This window comes from Vanessa tameamea, chromosome 21 (genome assembly GCF_037043105.1).
Source record: "Vanessa tameamea isolate UH-Manoa-2023 chromosome 21, ilVanTame1 primary haplotype, whole genome shotgun sequence".
NCBI lineage: Eukaryota > Metazoa > Arthropoda > Insecta > Lepidoptera > Nymphalidae > Vanessa > Vanessa tameamea.
In genome coordinates, this window is record NC_087329.1 from 9202336 (window position 1) to 9227597 (window position 25262).

The following is a 25262-nucleotide window of genomic DNA, read 5'->3' on the forward strand; positions in this document are numbered from 1 at the left end:
AAAGTTTTCCTTTCACATCATAAGCGGCTATCAAAATCATTTGCGTATTACAAATAATACGGTAGCCACATACGTTAAGAAAACGGAATCTGTAAACAGTGCAAGTTAACTTGGTGGTAGGGCTTTGTGCAATCCCGTCTGGGTAGCTACCACATACTCATCAGATATTCTACCGCCAAATAACAGTACTCTCTGTATTGTTGTGTTCCGGTTAGAAGGGTGAGTGAGCCAGTGTAATCACAGGCACAAGGGACATAACATCTTAGTTCCCATGGTTGGTGGCGCATAGGTGATGTAAGGAATGGTTAATATTTCTTACAGCGCCTTTGACTCTGGGTGGTGACCACTTACCATCAGGTGGCTCATATGCTCGTCCCCCAACCAATGCCATAAAAAAAAGTGTAACACTTCTGTATTGAATAAAGATTTTTGACTTTGACTTGACACGTAAAAAATAGTAATAAAGATTTACATCTTTCTAATTTGTGTCGTACTATAATTTAGTACTCGTTTCATGTCATAAAGTTTAATATAAAAATATTTCCTTTGTAATTTATTCTGTTTACTTTAAAATAACTATAGTACATAGTTACATGTAACTAAATTTTATTCTACGATAATCTTAAATTTTTAAGGTTAGTTATTTCTTTTGGCTCGTTATGAAAAATGATGTGAATTTTAATGATGCGTGCGCGCACCGGCCGAAGACTACAAGTCGCTCGAAATAGACAACTTCACGTTATCTTATTTTACAATGTTTATTTTATTACGAATTTATATTCTGAACATTGTAACTGTTAAAAAAGAAGAAATTTCATTTATTATAATAATAATAATGACTATTATTTTATTAATAAGTACATTTGTATTATAATTAATTTAGATATATTTTTAATTACGCTGAAGAAGTAGAACTTCTCGCGCGCATAATTAAGACACACATTGTTTACTATATTTAGAAGTGGACTGGCCAATGAGCCATCTAGTGGTAAGTGGTTACCACTGCCCATTGACATTGGCTTATTTATTAACCATTTCTTGTATCGCCAATACACCAACCTTGGGAACTAAGAATTTATTGTAAATGTACCTCGTGCCTGAAATTACACCCCTTTCAAACTGGAAAACAACGATACTAAATAGTGCTGTTTACCGGTAGCATAATTGACGTATCCAGACAAAGCCCTACCGAGTCATTTAACTCGGAATAAACAACAATTGGGAAAAGTTTTTTTTTTATGAAACAAACGGAGAACAGTACAGGAAGATCAGAGAAGACTGATGTAGTCTGCTAATCGGATAATCCGACCGATGATAGAAGTCAGTTACCTAGGTACTATTTAGTATAGTTATGTCTATACTACAATAATTAATTGTAATTCATAAAAAATTAAACCGACTTCTATATTTTCTTACGAGTAATTTACCTATATCTCTGAAACTACTGGACCGATTTTAATGAAACTCACACTGTTCCCTAAGTTGAAGTGTACCTAACTTAAATTAATAATGATCATCTCGATAATTTCTATATACAATTTCTTTTAATTTATTATTCGTATCGTGACAATATGCTACTATAAAATATAATATACCAATAAATATAATTTTTGGACCTTTAGAAGACATTTAGCCATAACTCCGCTCATTGAATAATATTTTTAAGTCCTAAGTAAATTTTCTACATTAGACTGTGGTGTAAAACAAAGTATACATATCTGCAATACTGCAATAGTGACAACGTTTACCGGCGGATATGTGTAAAAATATATTGGAAGTTAGATCGGTTTCTCACGGTGTAATTTCATAACTGTGTATATTTCTCGTAACCAGTGAATGAACGCTTAGGTGCTTTTTTCTGGTTTCAAAAACCATCTCTATAAACACACACACACAAAACACAACACACGTAAAACGTGATAATATCATGTTTCTATTACGAAGATTTCGAGTTTGTTTCTATTAAGTTGATGCAATTTGTTGGGATTTGAATAGTGGATGAGCAAGTGCAGGCGTAACATCTTAGATCTCGTTGCGGACAACGCGTTACCATTGAAACATCTTTACTAATATTATAAATGCGAAAGTAACTCTATCTTTTATTGATTCACGCTTAAACTGCTGAACTGAATTGGATGAAATATGGTATGTATGAGCCGAGATGGCCCAGTGGTTAGAACGCGTGCATCTTAACCGATGATTTCGGGTTCAAACCCAGGCAGGCACCACTGAATTTTCATGTGCTTAATTTGTGTTTATAATTCATCTCGTGCTCGGCGGTGAAGGAAAACATCGTGAGGAAACCTGCATGTGTCTAATTTCAACGAAATTCTGCCACATGTGTATTCCACCAACCCGCATTGGAGCAGCGTGGTGGAATATGCTCCATACCTTCTCCTCAACGGGAGAGGAGGCCTTAGCCCAGCAGTGGGAAATTTACAGGCTGATTATGTTATGTTTTTATGTTATGGTATGTTGATAGTTTGAGTTCCGGAGAACGTCATAGGCTACTTTTGTTTTTTACTCGAGGTAGTATAAAAAGGGCGAAGGCTTGTGTGCTATAAATTTAATTTAAAAGTCCAGTGACCAAAGCGTACGTAGTGTTACATAATTGATATCCTGAAATAATATAATTTCCGTGTACATTTTTTTGATTACTATAAACAGAATATTTTTCTACTTAAAAGAGATAACGATCTGCTTATTCACAATTCAAAATCACAGAGTTCAAAATTAACTCTTGTAGCAAAGTACTCCGTCCCCTGTGACAAAATACGTAAAACAAAGGAATTGCGCGTTACATCGGAAGCAGAGGTTGCCATTGTTCAATTAGAAGAATTGTGAAAACGGCCCACTTATCAGCGATGACTTTATGGTTCAAGTGTTCACATGCCATGGTCTACATGATCTCCTATCTGGGCCATCATACCACGTGTATTCATAGCTTTTCTTCCTATACAAATAAAGGTCAGAACACCTTAATACCCGAACACTACCGACCCTGTTACCACAATGATTTCTAATGTCATGTCACAAACTTTCTTTATCAGCGGATCTTGAAAGCGATAAGAGTTGAACAATGAAATTGTTGATCGCAATTTGTCAGGCAGGAAATTCAATTTTTTACTCAAATGTGATGCTTAGATCGCGCATTTGATTCGCGATTATTTTTTTACTCCCATTGGATACAGTTAATGCAGTCATTATGCTATCTGTTACAGTCAGATGCGATGTTATTAATTTTATTTAAATTTTCATTTTGTAAATTTATTACAAACGCAAAAAAAAATGTATCTAAACTTTGTTTATCTTTACTCCTTCAGCCATTGAAATATACTAATATACATAAACTTAGTTTGTATTCTTACGATATATGTGATATGGATTTGACCATAAAGTAAGTTTATCAATAAGTAAGTGTAATGCTTCTATTGAATAAAGCAATTTGATTTGATAATAATAATCCCTATTGTAATAAAAGACACCAAGTTTATTTTTAAAAAAATATGTCTCTTGTCAAAATAAGTATAAACGGTAGGTATCATCTTCGTTATAAATTATTTGGAAATTTAAGTTGCATGTTAAGCATTTTTTATTTATACGGCACGGTCGCTTATGACATTTTCTTATTTAAACACCTGCAATTTATATAATGAATAAAAATTGGAATTCTGTTCTTTAATTATATCAAAATAAAGGCTATTGTTCTTTGAGCATATTGAATATAATTACTGACGCACGGCCCAATTGTTTCTCTATAAGTCAATAAACTACAGTTTACTTTGTCCCGGCACAATTTGCACAGGTGCACAGGATTCAATGAAACAACAATATACTGAGACAAGAGTTTTGTAATTGCGTTCGATATATTAGTGTTATCGTTTAAAACATTACTATTTATAACTGTAATATAATATTTTCTTCATCTCTATGTTTTTCTATATCTATGTATATATTATACACATCTGTAAACATACTACAACCGAACCGAACTTTTTTTTTAAATTTATACGTAAAAGTTTACGAAACAAAATACTTATAGCTATTGTACTTATTCCCCCCATTCTGTGTACAAATGGACAATTTATTGATATCAAATCGTGACGTATTGTTGTCTCTGTAAGGATTAAGCTTAGGTTATTTTTTTGAGTAATAGTCGAAGTTATATCGGAATAAAATCTGCTTATAATTTTGATTATCGTTATAAGTACAATTGGCCCCCAGGAAAAACACTTTCAGAACTTTTGAGACAGATTCAGAGGCGGGAGGGAGCTCAAGAGAAAATTACTATTACGCCCGCCCACAGACAATGGCGCTGTAAGAAATATTAACTATTCCTTACATCAGAAATAACATGTTATGTCCCTTGAGCCTGAAGTTACACTGACTCACTCACCCTTCAAACCGGAACACAACAATACTGGGTACTGCTGATTAGCGGTAGAATATCTGATGAGTGGGTGGCACCTACCCAGACAGACAGAGTTACTGTCGCATTTATAATATTAATATATATTTTTCTTCGTGTATCTGTATTAAAATAATGTAATGATTATTATAATTATACCATTTCTTTTTGTCTCTAGGCGTTGGAGCAAGAGAAACACCTCCTTCGACGCCGACTGGACACCGAGCAGGGGGAATACGAAGCCAGGCTGTTGGAATTACAGAATGACATTAAGGAGCTCACTGCTAAGATCGGCACCAGGGACACTTCAGTTAAACAGGTAACTAATGTTGATTTTATTAACAGTAATATTTTATTTTTTTGTTAATATTTTTAACGAGTCAAACGAAAAGCCTTCTTGAGCCCTTCTCTCGAGTCTTGTCGATTTGCTGTACCATCGGTTTTTTATGATATATGTAGACAAACGACTAAATGGACCACCTGATGGTAAGTGGTCACCACAGCCTATAGGTAATGGCGCTGTTAGAAATATTAACCGTTCCTTACATCACCAATGTACCACCAACCTTGGGAACTAAGATACAATGACCCTTTTGCCCGTAATTACACTGGCTTACCATTGAAACCGAAACACAATACTGAGTGCTGCTGTTTGACGGTAAAATTTCTGATGAGTGGGTGGTACCAACCTAGACGGGCTTACACAAAGCCCTACCACCAAGTAAAGATTATGAAAGTGAGGGAATAGATGCCTATGTTTGCACTTTTTGACTGTAATAGGTATCTCAAGAACTAAATAAATTATAATTACTTCTAATGATAGAATGCTTCTAACAATTCTTATCTATTTTACATATATATTAGTTTTCCTTATTTCGACTTTTTTTATACTTTATGCATTTATGTAAAGTTTATTACTAATTATTCATGTAATATTATAAATACAACATGGGGCTGCTTGAATGTTTGTTAATAACGTTAGAAAGGCTGAACGGATCTGAATTGATTTCGTATACAGATTGATTATAAAAAAAAAACCTAATATTTGCGACACTTGGGCGAAGCCGAGGGCGGAAATTATTGTTTTAAAGTATAGATTGAATGTATATAGGTAATACGTATGAATACTATTGTATTACCGGCTGACCTTTTTACAATATTCTGGTTAAATATTACAGAATGTTTCCGGTTTTTTTAGTTGTTTGCGTAATATTTTAATGTCTCGTATTTTTACGGAATTTCGGTATATCGTGAGATCTAAAATAAATAAAACCTGATTATACCAGATTATAATGAATAGTTTCCTACCCAGACGGGCTTACTCAAAGTTATTTAATCTCCTCGCCTCTTGCCTGCGCTCTTGTAAGTTAGATTACATTACATTACATTAGCAGCCTGTAAATTTCCCACTGCTGGGCTAAGGCCTCCTCTCCCTTGTGGAGAAGGTTTGAAGCATATTCCACCACGCTGCTCCAATGCTTGGTGGAATGGTTGGTGGAATACACATGTAGCAGAATTTCGTTGCAATTAGACACATGCAGGTTTCCTCACGATGTTTTCCTTCACCGCCGAGCACGAAATGAATTATAAATACATATTAAGCACATGAAAATTCAGTGGTGCCTGCCTGGGTTTCAACCCGAAATCATCGGTTAAGCTGTACAGAACAGTGCTTAAGGTTCTTAATACCTACCCCCCTCCCACTCACAAAACTAGTACTAGTATTGTATACGTATCTGTTATTTGAGGAGTTAGACTGATGAGCCGTAACAGTTAACATGTATGGTTACGTAAAAGCCTGTCTAAATTTCAGCTCAATGTAATCGTTTTAAATGCGGTTGCAATAGTGGACCTGTCCATGTGAAAATATTGAAAACTTTTTAAAAGGAATCGATTTTATATGTAAATTTTATTAAGAAACATAAGTTTGGCACAACTTGTAATCATTATATTAACTATCCTAATCTACATCGGCCATTACGTCGAGGCTAAATTGCCAATAATTCTGGCAATATTATCTTATGACCTAATATGATCGCCGTTGACTGCCTTAATAGTTAGATCTCAAGGCTGTGGGCAAACACCCCACACAGGGCCATTAGCGCCTTAACTCTTACCGGTTTCGTCGGATTTACCTTCAACGAATTGAGAGTCAGAATAAAAAGTACAATTTTGTTTGCGCGTTTGTTTGTTTGTATACATGCCCTATATTTAATCGATGGTATGACTTTGTGCAAGCCTGTCTGCGTAAGTACTACCCACACATAACTACAATACTTAGTATATTTGTTTGATTTGGAGGGTGTTTGAGCCAGTATAATTGGCACTCTAACTCAAATTCCTTTATTCAATATGGAAGTGTTACACTTACTTATTGATAGTCAAATTAAATACTATCACCGGATCGGAAAAGAATATATCCTGACCTGAGAAGAACTGGCGAAAGAAACTCAGGAACGTAACATATCAGCTCGAAAGATTGGTGGCGTATTGGCGATGTAAGGAGTACTTAATATTTCTTACAACGCCAATTTCTATAGGCAGTGGGGATCAGGTGGATCATTGGCCCGTCCACCTACAAATATTATAAATAATAATTCAATAAGAATCATTTACATTAACTGAATAAAAATGACATGACCTTATTGCATTGTTGAGTTTATCATTTATTTGGTAGTTTAGTTTAACATTGGACGGTGTTCTGCGAAGTAAGTCAAGGTCCATGCACGGTATTGTCAACTCTCGTGATATCTATTTCATTGTTAAAAATGAATGAACTGCATTCATTGCATAAAACATTTAATTAGTAAAAGAACGAGTTTATATACATAAATTTATCGTTTCGGCTGACCGTTGAAGAGATCCTTCGTCTGGATTCAATGTTGAATGTCTGTAAATGGTCCACTGCTTGACAAAGGCCTCCTCTCCCTTTAAGAAAATTTCACCACGCTGCTCCAATGGGTTATGGTGGATGAATTGCCATCGAAACCGAATAAACATAAAAAAAAATTTACTCCGTAGGATAAGATAATTAGTAATTCTAATACAATTTGTAAGATTTATCCTAAACAAACTGACAAACAAACACTGTAATAAAAGCTTTTAACTATTATTTAGGTGTGGTTACGTTCAACGCGGATAAATACGCGCCAATTGGCTCGTCATAATGAACAAGCCGCGTAGTTGCGTATAACGTCTATCGATTATTTAATTTGCAGCAGCTATTTAAATATAGACTTGTCAGTCGTCACGTTTTGTGCCACCTTTAGTCTTTCCTTTAGACAGCTCGTTTACCCCGAAACCTTACTACTTAAAGACATTTTTCGCCGCTTTAATCTGCTTTACATTGATCCGGGTTAGGCTAATCGTTTTAGCACAAGTCCTTAAACAATTGTGGATTATTTGGAATTGGATAGCCAATGTATACTGTATCTAAGGGTTTCATTTGTATATTGGAACGAAATTCTTTAACGCGGCTTACAATGGAGCGTACTGGCACAAAATCGTCACTTAAGGTAAAAGGGGTTATGCCCCCTCCCCGTGACCTTTCCCCCTCTTTCTCTTTCTATTATACACGATTTTATATAACTTTATTTAAACGTATTTTTTGTTATTGTTTTGTTTGTGTTTTTATTCACACTAGATTTTTAAAAACAATTTTATTTGTTATTATGTAATAATTCCCATAATCACTGGGACAAAAGTCAGCTTACGCTATTAATATATAAAAGAGGATAGGCATATATTACCATTGGTTAAAAAAAATATATTTGAAGGAATGGAAATACATATTCCAAGTTATTACATTTTTATTAGCTTTTTTCTAAGCTTTCTTAAAAAGTTTTTTTCTTTTTTACACCATAGTATATTAATTAAAACAGCACTGAAGGAACCTTCGGCTTATTTTTGCAGAATATCTATTCAAATATTTTTAATAACTTTTTTATGTAATAGATACGCGCATATTGCGATGCAACCCGCATTTACGTTTAGTAAATCGGACGAGACTTTGCGTTGAACGGACCTGTGACACTTTTCTCCACATTACAGAGCACAGGGTATATTTATCAGTAACGCCCAATCGAGCAAGGTCAATTACGTAAATTCACCTCTTAACTATTATCACATAAATATTGCTTTTAGAGGGTAGAAGATATGGTAACGATCCAGACGCAAATTAAACGCAATAAAATATTCCACTAATAAAAACTTGAACATAATGGCATATTAGGGAAGGGCGTAAAGTAAACGTTAATAATAAAACATCAGTTGTCTTGACGTCAGCGCTACAACAAACAGTTATTCCATGTAATTTACAGGAGCTACTTCAATACAAGTGAAAACGTCAAGGTCGTTCACGCCTACATGGACTAATTACAAAGACCACTTATGAACCGACGACGAAATAAATTTTAATTTTATTAGATTACGTAACAATTTTACTTGTTAATAATGAAATGCTATTAAGGCAAACTTAATAATATTATAATAATGTATTATAATTCAAGTAGCAGCGATTCAACTAACGTTATACAATAATATACAGACTTATGTTAACTCATTTTCGTCTATCATGTTATACAATAAATATTTATATTACGCACGGAAATCAACTCTACGTTTTTTATTACTTATTAATCTATTCTTGTTTTGTTTTTAATCCTTATATATTAATGATGTTTTTTGAAATGAGATTAAAATCAATTTATACACAAAGTATTTGCCTTCTATTAATATGCTTTCCTACTAAAATTAGTATTATAGTGAGTGGATAAAGTCAAAACGATAAAAATTAAACAGATTGACCTTGACACCCAAATCAACAGCCATAGATTAGTACACCACAAGTTACAATACGCGCAACTTATGTGTAACATTTGCCTAGTTTGTAGAAACAAAAGAGGGTAGTGTCATTTTAGTAAGGGGCAGTGGCGTAGCATGGGGGGGGGCGGAGGGTGCAGTTAGAGAAAAGTTAATTTCTTTCAGTGTTTTTTTGGTCATTTTTTTTGTTGTTACCAAATACCCAGGTACCGATGCAGGTTCTATGCATGGGTGATGCAAGCGCAAGCTTTCTCAATAACTATTATTTAGGAAACTTATTTCGTTTCAATGTTATTTTAAATAAATATCAAATATGTCTCCTTACGCATTCTTTGTACTTCACCGTAATACGGTAATGACAGACCGTCGTTTCACAAGGCATCGATGACTTTGAATAAAAAGCAAGATATAAAAACAAGCTTGCGGATTGTTGCCCCAATTTCACTTACACCAGCAAAACTACTGGATGTTACTGGAAAATGTAACCTTGACCATGCTGCCGACATTGACAAGGAGGAGTTTGAACTTGAGCGAGGGCGACTTCGAAGTTTTGCCATTGCTACTGGAGATCTTGATAAATTAGGCAAAGCTAATGCAGGTCCACTTGAATTATTGGAGTTCATTGTCGAATCTAAGCTCGAAATCTCCGTGCGTAACATTTTCATAATGCTCAGAATATTTTTGACAACTGCTATAAGTACCTAATGCTAGTTGTTAAAGGAGCTTTTCGAAACTGAAATTGATAAAGAATTACTTGCGATCTACGATGAGTACGCTGACATTAACTAATCTAGCTATATTGTTGATTGAACAAGACCTGACTGATGCAGTCGATATTGAAAGTGTGATCAAAAACTTTGCTGACTAGACTAGAAGAGTTAAATTTTAATCTTTCAGTTGAGGAGTTGAGGTTGTAATGATACTCGTGCGCAAAAGAGCGTTCGTGAAGTAGACGATTTCTCCATTATTGTATTACGTTTTCTCTGTAATTTTTCTAAGTGATATTCTACCTTCTACTCTCTGTCAAAAAATGTTAATTTCACTTTTCATGTTAGTGTTATTCAATAAAAGTACTCTTTTTACCATGCCCCAAATTTTTTATAATGGATTGCAAAAATAAGAGAGCGGCAAATTTGGAATCCGCACCGGGTGCTAGTGACCTATGCTACGCCACTGGTAAGGGGTGAAACCTTAAACAGGCGATACAAATAATAAATGTAAAAAAATATATATTGTACAACATCACATACATGATCCCAATGTAAGTATCTAAAGCACTTGTGTCATGGAAATCAGAAGTAACAACTGTACCACAAACACCCAGACCCAAGACAACATAGAAAACTAATGAACGTTTTCTACATCGACTCGGCCGGGAATCGAAACGGGACCTCGGAGTGGCGTACCCATGAAAACTGATGTACACACTGCTCGACCACGGAGGTCGTCAAACGTATGTCATTTACAAAAACAAGAGAAATAAAACAAAATTTATAGGCTTGTCATTGAATTCACGCAATTTCTATGATTTTCATAATGGATTCGCGAAAATATGGCGTATCAAATGACGAAGTTGGTATCCGAACTGTGGAAGACAAATTAAATTAAATTTACTATTAATAAATTTATTACATGAATATAAAATAATAATTAATTAATACCAAAATACTTTAATAAATTTCTGGTTTGCTAATATTATTACAAAAACAATTCAACAATGATACGGCTGACCGTATATCGCGCTGCTTCCCGCCAAAATTGAATGAATTTAGAAGACGTCTGACTGCTTGACGCATGACGTTCGGAAAGTCACACTAATTCTCCTTATAATATATTAATCAATAACTTTATATAGTGCATAATATTACAGAGTTTGCAAATCTCTAGAATATGTAAATCTTCTTCGATTGGTCATAACTGTAGGCATGCTTTCGTATATTGGTAATTGCCGTCGTTTCTGAATGTATTCATTAACTTTAGCTGGTCGATAGATTGTGCGTATTAAAATTATTGCGTACCGTGACCACCTTGTCGTCTTCCTGTCGCAAGCACGACCACACACTGCTACCTTAGCTAACAACATCCCAGTAATTACTATTGTCGACCATTTCGCTTGATAAGCGTTAAGCGGAAACCCTTAGCAATTACTTGTTTTTATATAGGAAGACGAGGAAATGGCCACGGTCGACGATGAGACCGGTTCGGAATTAAAAAAAAAATATATTAAAAAAAAGAATTGAACTTATTAACGCTATTCTTATTAAAGAATTGAATTACAGATAACATTGCAATACAGATAAAATACTCCTTAAAGTTATAATAAGTAATAAATTTTATTATAACTTTAAGGAATTTATAATATACTTCCGGTTTCGTCTCTAACTCTGACTTGATTATAGAACAAATAAGAATAGCTACCTCTAAATTTTCTTTTAAGACTCGTCTGCGTGAGCACATATTGTCGGAAAGCCCCCAGTTCTATTAACATCGATAATGTATTTATTTATTATTCATGTTTTACTATAAATAGTATAGTCGATATTTATTTTGTAGATACTATATGTGTACGTATGTATATGTTTTATTAGTGATTATGTATTATTAATAATAACCACCTTCATGGTTTTCTGTTTGACCTAAAGATGATGGCAGAGAACACGCATTAAGTCCAACTTTTGTTGCATTTACCTTGTGGTGGTCAATAATGTCTTAAAAAAAGTAACTTTCAATCAATTTTTAAATCGTTTATAAATATACTCAATAGCTTCTCCAAAAATAAACGTAATCGTTATATATGTAAAGTGCTTTGTAATGGCTCGCACGGATAAAATAATCGGTCATTGGTCATCTCATAGGGTGCATTGAACTCCTGCTGTTCGTTACTTTGCTAAGCAATATAATTCTATCTGTTTATTAGAACATTAAGTGCTTAAATATATACAAATATGAATTAAAAATAGTTACTGTATTAATCTTGACCGCGTGGAATGGTGGCAAGAATGCTAGCAGCATTTCCCCGTTGAATCGCAATTCCGATCCTCTGGGCTTATATTTAGATTTAGATCCTCTGGGCTGTTATACTTTTGATGAAGCTTTTTGCACCAATACTCCAAGGGCCAAGTGTTTCGACAGCAAATGGGACAAAAAGTAATTTGACATAAGACAAGAATATTTGGATCTTTTTTTTGCTTTAGCTTTTTCCGCAGCGGCACCGGCTCTTAACGTTGTTTTATAATATATATATACTTATTACATGATTAAGCGCCTTATATTTAGTTTTGACATTATGACTGTAATTATGAGTTACTATCACAGATAGTTCAAATCATTGGTTGAATAATACTTCATGTATTATTCAACCAATGATTTGTAATATTCAATTTAGGAAATAATAGTTAATCTAAGTAGAATATTACCGCGTGTCATTTTGTTTTACATTTAAAATAAAATATTTTTCGTGTATCTACGACAAAATTTAAAAACGATATTAAAAAAATATTTTCCTTGAACTCCTAGTCATTATTAATAATAAAATAGTCTTTTCGAAGTTTACGACTTTGATTATATATTTATATGAATTAGATATTATCATGCGTGATAAAATTATGGGCCAATGGTTGGCCATTAAGTCGACGTACACGTAAATTAGTATCACGTTTGGCGTGTGTCAAGGGTAGATGTCACTCACACCAAGATAATAAATTTGAGCCGTTTGTTTTAGTTGTGTGCATAACTATCCAGATATTCAATTAGTCTTATGTTTATGTATGTATACTCGAAGGTTGGAGAGCACGTAAAGCTGTTAGGACTCGGGACTGTGCCTGAACTCTCTCCGGTCATCACCGGTTGCCGTCTTATCGTGTTATGAGTTTATTCTCCGTTGAGAACGGCAAAGTGACTAAAATCGGTCTTTTTAAAATATATTGAACGTTTAATATCTAAAAAGAAGTATTTTTATTTAATAAGGTACATCTTGTTTATGGTCATTAGCAGCCTGTAAATTTCTCACTGCTGGGCTAAGGCATCCTCTCCCTTTGAGGAGAAGGTTTTAAATATATATATTTTTTAAATAATAACTAAATAACTGAAAGGCTAATTGGCTAAATGATTATTTTTACACAACAGAATTAATCTATTAATTAAAGATTTTACAGAGCATTGAGTTTACGTATACGTATTCATTTACGTCTTGATGTAAGGAATGGTTAATATTTTTTACAGCGCCATTGTCTATTGGCAGTGGTGACCACTGACTATCAGGTGGCCCATATGCACGTCCGCTAGCCTATGCCATAAAAAAAATGTGTACAAATTAACAAATCTGTTGCCTTTAAAAATAATAATAATTATTATAGTATATTTTGAACTTTTATTGATCAATTAGAAACATCAGCTACCATTAAACATGCTTTATGATTTCAACATCCTCCATTGTCAATAATACGACCTTCGGATTTTCATTGAAGAAATAAAATTTCGTAAATATCAACGACGACAAATTGAACTTAACCGTCACGCTAAGGACTGTCGTTAAATTAGTTCCAAGAACCAAATATCTAGCCAAGTGTTGGTTTTAATTTTTTTTTAAGACAAATGGTAATTAATTTTAAATTAAGATCCATCGAACGGAATTTAGATATAAATACTTTTTTCGTCGCAACCTCGTTTACGTTACCATCATTCGGTTTTTTGCCGACAAACTGCAATATATTTGATGATGCATTTGATTTGATAGATAAGAAAACCAGTGTAATAAATTGTTTATTTGAGAGATATATTTAGAAAAGATATTTCAGAAAAAGATTGACTTCTAAGTTTCTTGCTCATCTTCTCGGTAGAGTCAATAATACGAACCAGTGGTAGCTCCACATTCCATTTAATTCTACTGATACTTAATCTTAGATGAAAATATATTTTTTAGTATATATAATTGTAAAGTATGTCATTAAAGAAAAATCCCGCTGAGTTTCTTTCGCCTTCTCAGGTTCGTTTCGGTTTATCCGAAGTCCGAAGTGTTTATTTCTGAACCAGTTTTTATGATCATCAATTAGCAAGTGTATTCTATATTGAATAAAGATTTTTGAATTTGACTTAAAGACGACGTCCATTTGTCGTTTGCCTTTTCAAAGATAATTATTTAAAAAAAAAACGAAATTTATATTTATTGGAACCACCAATTCTAGTAATAAAATTTAAATGTAAAAATAATTCAACGTATGCTTTCTAAATAACATATCATTTTACAACGACATCAATGATATAATCTTCTATAAACGTCTTGTTTAAATTCACTGAACACAAGCGTTGAAAGTTGATCGTGATAATAAAATTTCCAATTACGAAAACAATTTTTTAATAAAGGAAATACAAAGACTATTTCAATATCGATTTATTTTAATGTTGTTCGATTAATTACTGCGATAAAAACTCCTCGTTCACAAATCATTTCAATACACTTAATTAGTTTAGCTAATCAATAAAAACTAAACAATTCTCAATTCTATACAAAATAGGTAGGCAGACTGGCAAATAGGCCACTAATAGACATCGTTAGTGTAAGAAATATTATACGCCCTTACGACGTCAATGCGCCACTGACCTTGGGAATTAGCATATGCCCTTCGTAGATCATAATATCTGTGTGTCCTATTTTTGACAACAACTAGCAAATGAAATACCTAATGAAAGTAGTCACCACTGTCCATAGAAGTTGATAATTTAAGATATATCACCAATGCGCCACCAATATTGGGAGCCAAGATGTTATGTCCCTTGTACCTGTAGTTACATTGGCTCATGTATCTTCCAAACAAGAAAACAAGAATACTGAGTATTTCTGCTTGGCGATAGGATACATGATGAGTGTATGGTATGCTTTGCAAAAAAACCCTACAACCAAATAAATGTATTTTCGAGTAAAATGTTTTTATAATAATTTTTGCGTTAGGTTCAGCTGTAAGGTGATCCAATTCTAATGTTATTACTATTAGTTGGCGGATTCATTCGGGCCAATTTCAAAGTCTGTTTTAACTCAAGATTTAGCTATATTTCTGTAAGAAGTTTTGGAATTTCATAAGAATTCAGAAAGTAAGAAAAATTTACACAACATTTTAATTAGAGACCTCTACTAATAACTGGTTTCTAGAAATTACTTACATTCTCATCTTCCATTTGACATGAAATAATATAAATTTAAAGCGGAACTACTTATATAATAATAGGATATAATAAAACTTCAAAGACGCACTGCGTCATCTGGTATAAGTTTTATCCACTAATAGTTTTTAAAGTAAGATATTGCAAAAAATAAAATCTTAACTAAGTAAAGTTTTTAATTAAAATGCACGCATTCTAACCACTGGGCCATCTCGGCTAAAAGTTTAGTATTAGTATTAAATATGATAATGAACCCGTGAGTTATATATAATATATATGTATACAGAGAAGCTCACCGGTATATATTCTGACTTGACATTTTTGTTTAGAACAAAGAAAAATAAACTTTTTTTCACCAGCAGTTGACAACTTAAAAGTTGCCATTTACAATTTTTCATAATACACAATAAAAATAAACTTATTTTTATTTTAATGTCGTTATATGCAAATCGTATTTGCATGCTTCGTGTGCAATATTTAATTGCATGTATGCCTGTAACAAACGTATTTACCTCGTAATTTTTATCCAACAGAGGAAGGCATATTTGCTTATATGGAGCGATACAAATTCGGATATTTGCTAATAGCGAAAGTCTATTTGTGTAATCATGATTATATCCTGATCATTTTTGGCCACGAATACTTATAAAGCGGCCTAGCTGTTCATTTTTGAAGTGTTATTTTCATATGGGAGGGTAAAACGCTTCGTTACGTAACGCGTTACGGCGCCAGTCTGTCTGGCTTCCCTTTTCTCTTATACATTCTTAGTTACAATTCTTAAATATGTACATTAGAATTTTGTGTGTGTATATTCAAAATTAAAATAGATTTTATAATCAATAAAATATTTTATTAATAAAAAAAAACCTTTCCTTCATATATTATAATAATATATAAAAAATAAAGAAGTAACCTAAGCTATTCTTAAGTTAAACAATTTCAATATTAAATAGTTCAACTTGATTAGTTATCAATTCTGTCGGGCGTCCCGAAGTGCATAATTTTTTTTTTTATTTCATTTCATTTACGTAGGTGTTAGACATTGGCGCTGTATGGATTATTAACAATTCATAATCGCCCATGCGTCACCAACGTTAAGAACTAAGATATTATGTTATTTTCCTTCTTATACATCCTCTAAGTACAATTCATCTACTTCAATTATAGTAGCACCGATATCATTACTTTGTTATTGACTAAAATAATACAACATACTTTTAGTAAATCTTGTATTGTCATCAGCTCCAAAAGTGTGTGCAAATTTATAATTCAGTTTTCAGATTACATATACAAATATTAATAGATTAAGTTACATTAAAGCTTGTAAAGGAGGAAATACGAGCATATTCTTTCTTAACTACAGGTGCCAAACGAACGGCGAGAACGAAATAAAATCTAAGTGATCCTGATCCAATCTTTCACTTTAAAATACATTCAATTACTGATTTATTTTCATTATATTTATTGTTTCAGCGTGATGAAGAAAAAGCCAGCTTAATAGCTGAACTCACGGCACAGAACTCCCGCCTCACCGTACAGTTGAAAGAATCGTCAGCTACCGAGGCGCAACTCTTGGCGCAGTTGGAAGCATTAAAAGACCAATGCACAATTAGAAAAACTAGCTTACAGGTAAAAATACCAAATTAATTAGATTATTCTTTTAAGGCATTTAAGATCAAGATTGTCGTCATAGGAAACAATTTTTTTTTTTCTTCTTTATTTTGGGACTTTTGTCCTACACAGGTACGTCAGTACCATTGTCCCTTGTTCCTTTTTGTTTAAATATAATTTAATATTAATAGCCATTAAATAGAATTCCGTGAGCATCCTAGCAGATTCTGATGAAGGATCTGATAGAATACTCTGAACAAATCCAACATCGAACAAACATGCTTTTAAACGAAACAAATTTGTTTGTGATAAATTAATAATAAAAGATGACAAAAATTATTTGTTTAAGGTTTTGCATATTTTGTTTTCATTTGTAAAAACACTATTTACAGCTTCGGCTATACTGCTTGACTATTAATAAGAGTTATTTAAATCACCAACGAAGTCATGGACTGTATTTCTTTTTTTAATTAAACAATTTGTAACTACAGATCTTAAAACATTTTATTGAATATAGTAATAGTAAGTTTTTTATTATGACAGGATCATGTTCAGAGTCTTGAATCGCTCAAGTCAGAGTTGGCCCTGATGAGCGATACGAGAGCTGAACTCGAGAGACGTTTGACATCTTCCCTCCGCGACAAGGATGGCCTTCACCAGCAACTTGAAGAAGCGAATGACAGAATTGCAGCGCTGGAAAGACAGTTGAAAGAACAGGTAACAAATCATTAATATTATTCGGAAAAATATCAATGATTTTATGAGAAAATGTGATTCTCATAGTATTGGTACAAGGAACAAACACAAACTTGTTACTCCTGTTACTCGACTGCATAGAGTCAGTGACTCTTTTGTGGGGCAATGTATACGGTTTTACAACAGTATCCCACAAAGCGTTCAAAATGCTTCTGTTGCCAAATTTAAAAAAAAAATGTTAAGGAACGCTTGTGTGCAAAAGGGTACTATACAATTAGAGAGTTTATGATTGATAGCACACCTTGGGAATGAAACGATCGCCTCCTGGCTATTTCTAATCATATTCAATAAATGTACTTAATTTGACTGACAAAATAAAAAGACCCACTGAGTTTCTTTCGCCGGTTCTTCTCAGGTCAGGGTGTTTCCTTTTCCGAACCGGTGGTAGTGTTTAATTTGACTAACAATAAGTAAGTATAATGCTTCTATGTTGAATAAAAGAATTTGAGTTTGAAAATTATTGAAAATCTCCACATTAATAGTTTTTATCCAATGAGAAACCGTCTAGCACCAATTTCATCAATACTTTTACAACATTTCGAATGGTACAGTGTCTTAAACAAAAGCAACATTTATTTATATAATGATATAGAAGATCAATCACAACATAAGGAAATCAGAGCGGAAGAGACAGTCGATTGCATTGGCTATTTAAATCATTGTCTTAGATTTGACGTTTTTTGTTTTAAGACCCGTGACTTATTGCCCGTAACGAGTAAGCTGATTTAGATCTGAATTAACTAAATTTATGAGAACAGATAGACCGAGTGCGATGTCCTAATTGATAATGAACATGAACGCTGACTAAATTATATTCTAGTAATATGAGCAGGATTTTTATTTAGATCAGTTTAATTCTTCTACTAGCTTCTATGGAAATGTTCGTACAAACAAATAAACAAATTTAGTTTAAATAGTTTTATCTCATATTTCCCTGGTTCTGTCAAAGTCGACCAACCTCATTTCATTTCCTGGGTTTTGTAAAATCCGACTAAAGACATTTTTGTTATGCGCAATTCCAGCGTTTTAATGATGGGTGGTTGAAATTGAACTCACTAAAAATCATATACTAGGGCGGTTAGCTTCAGCTATAAGGCCTTCAAATTCGTAACTGCAAATACATGGGATGAGGGCTATTGAATCATTATAATTCTTAATGAACTTTTCAAAGTTAACAACAGTTATTTAAAAAGTCATAATTCAATAAAAACAAACGAACAAAATACATTAAATCTGTGCTAATTAAATTAATAGAAAATTTTAAATTAAATCTACTTGTTTCCCGTTCTCTTTTCATTTTGTAATATTTCTAGTGATAAATTTTAAACAAATCAGTCCACAAATTAATTTTACGAATATTCTACAGGAACATCTGTACCAAAACACTCTCAAAGAACTGGAACGTCTTCAAAGGTCGCACGACACTCTCGCTGAACGCGTGGGTGTCGATGCTGTAGACACTACGGATACAGCTAGGTCACTGCACGCGGAAATGGAGGTGGAGCCAGAAGAAGACGACAACTGGCTACGCAGCGAAGCAGTTCAAGTCTTCAAACAGCTGAGATCGTTAGCCTTGCAGTTGAATACAGGACATGATGACGATTCAGGTAAGAACGCTTTATGTAACAGTGGAGTCCAGTGCGATTATGTATTAAACTTGCGTGATGTGTGACATTCGGTATTCAAACATAAGCAAACGTCAAAATAACCTATTTATTGTATTTAAAGAAAAAATAATTCAAATATGGAAAAATAATTGTTTGATTAGTATTTTTAAACGATACTGCCTGAAGATTGGCAATGTACGAAATATTAACCATTCCTTAAATCAACTAGAACTAAGATGTTATGTCCCTTGTGCCTGTAGTGTGTGCCTGTATGCTAGCTTGCACAAAGACCTACCAAGTGGACGTTTCAGAATGATCAAATGACAAGAAATATTTTTTTAATTATTAAAACTAAAACACTAACAAAAAAAAGTTTAAATTATATTATTTAAAACCGTATATATTAAAAAGAGAAATAAAGGGGGAAGGTCGCGCAGAAGGGGTGTAACCCATTATTCCTAACGTGACGATTTTTGTCAGTTCACTTTACTGTAAGCGTAGTAACGCGTAAAATAACTTTTTTCCAAAAAATATAAGTATTTTTAATCGATACATCGATAATGGAATCAAATAACTTATGCATATAAGTTTATACGTCTTATATAAATATCATCAAGGCAGGATGCAATTAAAAATCGACGGGGAACCTCAAATAAACAGTAGTGAATTAAAATATCAAGTTACATCGTCTCTAAATAGAACATTTCCTTTCAAAACGGACTGTCTCGATAAAAATTTATTGTTCATCGATAAGTATTTGTTCGATTTCAATGCCTTCACAAAATATCAATATAATACGAAATAATATTTAATATATTTCACATTATTGGCTTCGCTAGATGACGTTGGGATCGAATTAAATCGCGATGATGTTTTGTTCACGGAAAAGTAGATAGTTAATTCAGTTTAAATAAAATTTATCTCGCTCTGAGGTACGGTGTTTAACTTTCCTCGGTTATACTGGGTTCGAGACATATCGTACGGAATAAGAAGAGCCTGTGTCGTTTAACAATCTGCATTTTAGGGGTGTGGTAGAATAAATACCAAACCTCCTCAAAATGTGGGTTAAGTCCATGAGTCCATTTGCAGATATAAAACAACAGGCTGCAAATGATTTACGTGTCGTTGGGTAAGTTACTCGTAGTTTTTCAGGTTTGCCAAAATTTCTAAAACAAAATACATCCAATTGCGATAAGTTAACTCAATCTAGGATACATATATAAAATACGAGTATAATTCTTGTAGTTTAATGTATATTGTGTGTGTAAGATACTTACAAGTAGTTAAAAAAATAGTTTTGATTGAACAAAACCGTTCAATTTATTTGCCTCTGGCACTCTCTCTGTACGTGGCAAATCTGGCTCTGTTGAGTTTAAAGCTTCAGAGTCCTGGAATATCGGATTCTTGAGGAATTCCATGTAAAGCCTTCAGCTTATGTCTTGTTGTTGTTTGCTTATACCTTTGTACTATATTTGCAAACATTATCACTCTCCCCTCTTCACCGCCAAAGGACAAACTACCGATTACCTAAACAACAAGTATAATATAATTTAAGCCATATTGACCTTTATATACAATGTCTTAAGGAGTTGGTAATTATATTTAGTCCATCACGCGATCGAATCGATACTTGTTTGTACGCACGCATGAAGTGAACTAGTTTTTAACGTTGGCTTAGATCAATATTATTCAATTATTTATTCTTTTGCACAATATAATATTAAACACCGAACATTGAATATTATATGTGAAGATAAGAACGCGAATTTCACGATCGACACGTCAATAGTCTTGATTTTAAATTGGTTAAACTGTGCAGTTGTTCATATAATTATATTATACTAGAAGTTACCTACGGATTCGCTCGCAATATAGAGGTTATTCGTCAGGCGTTATGCGCAAAAAGTAGCCTTGGGCTTCAAGCTTGCTTCATACCAAATTTCATCAAAATCGGTTCAGTCGTTTAGCCGTAAAAACGCAACAGACAGACAGATACTTTCGCGTTTATAATATTAGTATGGACTATACCAAAATCTTCATCAAACGCGCTCGATCTCATGGTATAAGTTGTATAATTTTTTCAGTACAAAAAAAAAATGCTAAAAAAACACTTGAAACAATAAAATACCATTATACATATATAAACATTTCCCTACTCTAGCAGGATGGTACGTCAGTCTGCAACACCAGTTTTTTTATTGACATTTTGTTATACTGGCGAACCTGACCAGGATACTACGATTAAATTATTGTATTGTCATCGGTCATAAATGTAAACTGGAAACTTGGCTTCCAGTTCATCAGACACCTTGATGATAGTGATCATGTTGAAATCTTCCGTTACAAGCATGTAGGTCAACACAATATAAGCGTTTTAAAATCGTCTCATCAATAGATAGCTGTCAATATACAGTGGATGCAAAGATATTGGAATCTCATTTGACACGTCATGATTTCTTCACGATAACGTTCGCCGCTAAAATTAATTTTAAACACAAATTAAGCGCCACCAACCTTACAAAGACATGCCTTTTGCCTGTATTCATATTGGGTCTCTCACCCGTCAAACACAACAAGACTAAGTATTGTTTGGCTGTTGAATATGATGATAAGTGGGTGGTATTTACCAAGGTCTGCACAAAGCCCTACCAAGTATAGTTTTTATATAGAGATTTTCAACTAGACAATGACCTAAGTTACGTTGCCCCCGGCCATATCATTAAAATCGTTACACTAACCGACTTGGTGAATGCTTCCCCATACAAATACAATAGCCTTAACATTACTCATTGTATAGTCACGACGAAAAGTGTTCCATGTTAATATATGTCGGAATGTAAATGGGAAGGATGGTAGATATAATGTGATTCTATGTATATGCAAGATTTTATTGTTATGCTATATTTATAAAATAGTTTAATGTTTATTTTATTGCCAAACTGAAAATCTACTGAGCTACTGTACTTAAGTACAGTTTTAAAACTATACGATAGGGTTTTATATAGGCAGTTAAGCAGTCTCATTTCCCCGACTTTCAAAAGATACCAAAACAATTCCAGTTTAAAAAGTAAATTTCTATACTCACCGCAATACTAATGACATATTAGTCTGACTTTTGCCAGCACACGTTCGGTAACTCTTAGCTCTACACACGAGCAATTAGTTTCGCTTTGAATTAGATTAAATGAAACCCACGAATCACTCGCACGAATGCACGAATTGTCATTGTGTAATTTAAAGCGCGTCCGTGTGTAGTGTGACGTGATTAGCGATTACCCAGCCAAATTCAAAAGTTAAGAATATAGACCAATAATTAAAAAAAACTCTTAATATTAAAAAATATATATTTAATATTTTTTCTTATGTCGAATTTGATTACAGATACGATACACATGTATCTATATAAAGTTTTGTTTTGTTTTTCAGAATATCAATTAAATAAATCACAGTACATTTTTAATACGCGTCCATTTAAAATATTGCAATAAATTTTGCTAACAGTACAGTAAAAAATCGTGTTATTGACCGAATAACTGAATAAATTGACTTCCTGGTACAGCACAATAGCTTTACATTACTCATAGTTCGTTGAGGAAAAACCTTAAACACAACTAAAATAATGTACGTTATAATATTATTTTTTTAAATATGTAGAGAATATATGCACATTTTAAGATATATTTTGGAAACGTTGCTATACAGATACAAAAAAACGTGCATTGTTAACGGAAATTGAGTAGATGTGACGTTTCATGTATTAACAGATATAAAACCTTTGTAATAAAAATTATTTAATTAAACGTTACATCAAAATCTTCGCACTTAAATGAAATCAAATGGCTAAACGCTCAATTTATAAAAAAAAAAACATACAATGTCATTAAAAACATTAAACAATTTTTCAGTTAACTGTATTCGCATGTTCACTTTATTCCACGATAGGAATATTATGTAGCATTCAAATGTGAACTTTATTACTTAAGTACAACGTATAAAATCATTTAAATTATCGTCTATTCATTTTTGAACATTTTAAGTACAATAAAATAAAATCATACTCTAATTTAGGTTTCTAATTTTGAAATAAGTGTTAATTCATAATATATTATTGTATCCTTCCTAATATTATAATGCTTTAAGAATAATCTAGCTTAACAGAATTCGTTTAAAATTTGTGAAATGAATGTCTTAAATTATTTGGAATTTGTCAGTGTTTCCCAAAGTTAACTAGACCACGACTCACACTATACTACTATGAGAAAGAGAGGGATACGTTTGTTAACTATATTTTAATATTATAGCCTTAGTTTCAAATTCAATTTTATATACTTTGAATCGCAAATTGAACGCCTGCTTTTTGAGATATTAACGTACATATCAAAAATACAAAACGTCGTGTACATACCTGTGGCCTGATTCTAGAAGGGTCGGCGCATATTTTTGAATACAATGTAAACAAAATTTAGAAACTTCAAAAATTATTAAAAACAGAAAAATATTTGTTCCGCATAAGGTTAACATTACTATAGTCTATACCGACCATAAAGGAATAGAGCAAAATAAACAACTTTGACACTGAATTGACGCGATGTTATTGGTCGAAATCTAGAAAACCCATTATGGTTTCGCGAAAAAATCACGTTTTGAATGTCGGCAAAGTTGTTACCGAAACCTTGGAAGTAATATTAAAGTGGATATAAGTAGGAAAGTGATATTTTATGTTTGTTAACATTTATTAACTTTGCCGTTTCATAAATTCAAATCATTTGTAAAAAATACATTGGTAAACAAACCATATTATTCAATACAAGATTATACAGATGATAAAAAAGCTATAAATATATAAAGGAGTTAATACTTGTTGACTTTCAGGCAGGATATATTACATACATATATAATTGTATTTAACTAACATTACTTTATTTTTAAACGTTGAAAAAGAGTAACTACTGAGTTTCTTGCCAGTTCTTCTCGGTAAAATCTACATTCCGAACCGGTGGTACGTTCACTTAATAGATTTGTTAAATGACGATTAAAAAGTGCTTGTAAAAGCCTACTTGAATAAAGGATATTTTGATTTTAATTATTTATGCAATTTAAAAAAGGGTATAAATACCATAACATAAAAATGATTATTTACAATCAACATCAGTTCATTGATATTTGACATTTAGATATTCTGATAACCAAAAGTAAAAGTTATGGATATTTTTGGCACTAGGACACCAATATATAAACGTATAGTCCTTTTTGTTTTTAATTTGAGATTACCTTTATTACGAATATTTTTTAATAATATCATGAGACTTGTCATCATAACTGTACCGGCGGCAGGCACGGCGCGTCACGAGCTCCACTCACGATTTCGCCTTCCACTAAATTGTTTGAGAAACACAAAAAAAAAAAAAAACTGACTGCAATAATAATGTGGTTCTGTGATATACGATTCTCGAGTGACGTAATCACCTCGTCGTTTTAAATAAAGCTAATATTTGTAGGTTAAATTATATTCAGAGATATATATATATATTTTGTTTAATTAGAACATTAAATAGATCAGCTCAATCCCGAAATCGTTGAACCGGATTTAGGGATGTGTATGCCCAGGTGGGTACTGCAAAGAATACTTTTATAAATGAAACAGTTTTTTAATAACATAACTAAAAAAAAGAGAAAAGATTGCAATAGAACAAACAAAGGCTTTACACGTGTCCATAGCACGGTATTGTAAAACTTCCAATTGCCAGGTTACTGAGAATTATTCAACAGAAACCAAAATAAATTTATTTTGGTCCAACCGGATATTTAAACGCAAGATATCCGAATCGCACCGTTAAGCTACCTCATTGACGAAACATAATCAAATTAATAACACATTTTTTTATAAACGAGCACAGAAGTTT

The 25262-nt window shown here is 32.9% G+C and overlaps 1 protein-coding gene across 1 annotated transcript in view; it reads left to right on the top strand.

The window, feature by feature from the left end:
* Window positions 1-25262, top strand: part of LOC113395519 (bicaudal D-related protein homolog) — a 107027-nt gene that overhangs the window by 64658 nt on the left and 17107 nt on the right. The window contains exons 2-5 of the mRNA XM_026633114.2: window positions 4587-4727; window positions 16859-17014; window positions 17540-17713; window positions 19119-19359. Of these exons, the coding sequence (XP_026488899.1) occupies window positions 4587-4727; window positions 16859-17014; window positions 17540-17713; window positions 19119-19359 (712 nt within the window). The remainder of the gene's footprint in view (window positions 1-4586; window positions 4728-16858; window positions 17015-17539; window positions 17714-19118; window positions 19360-25262) is intronic.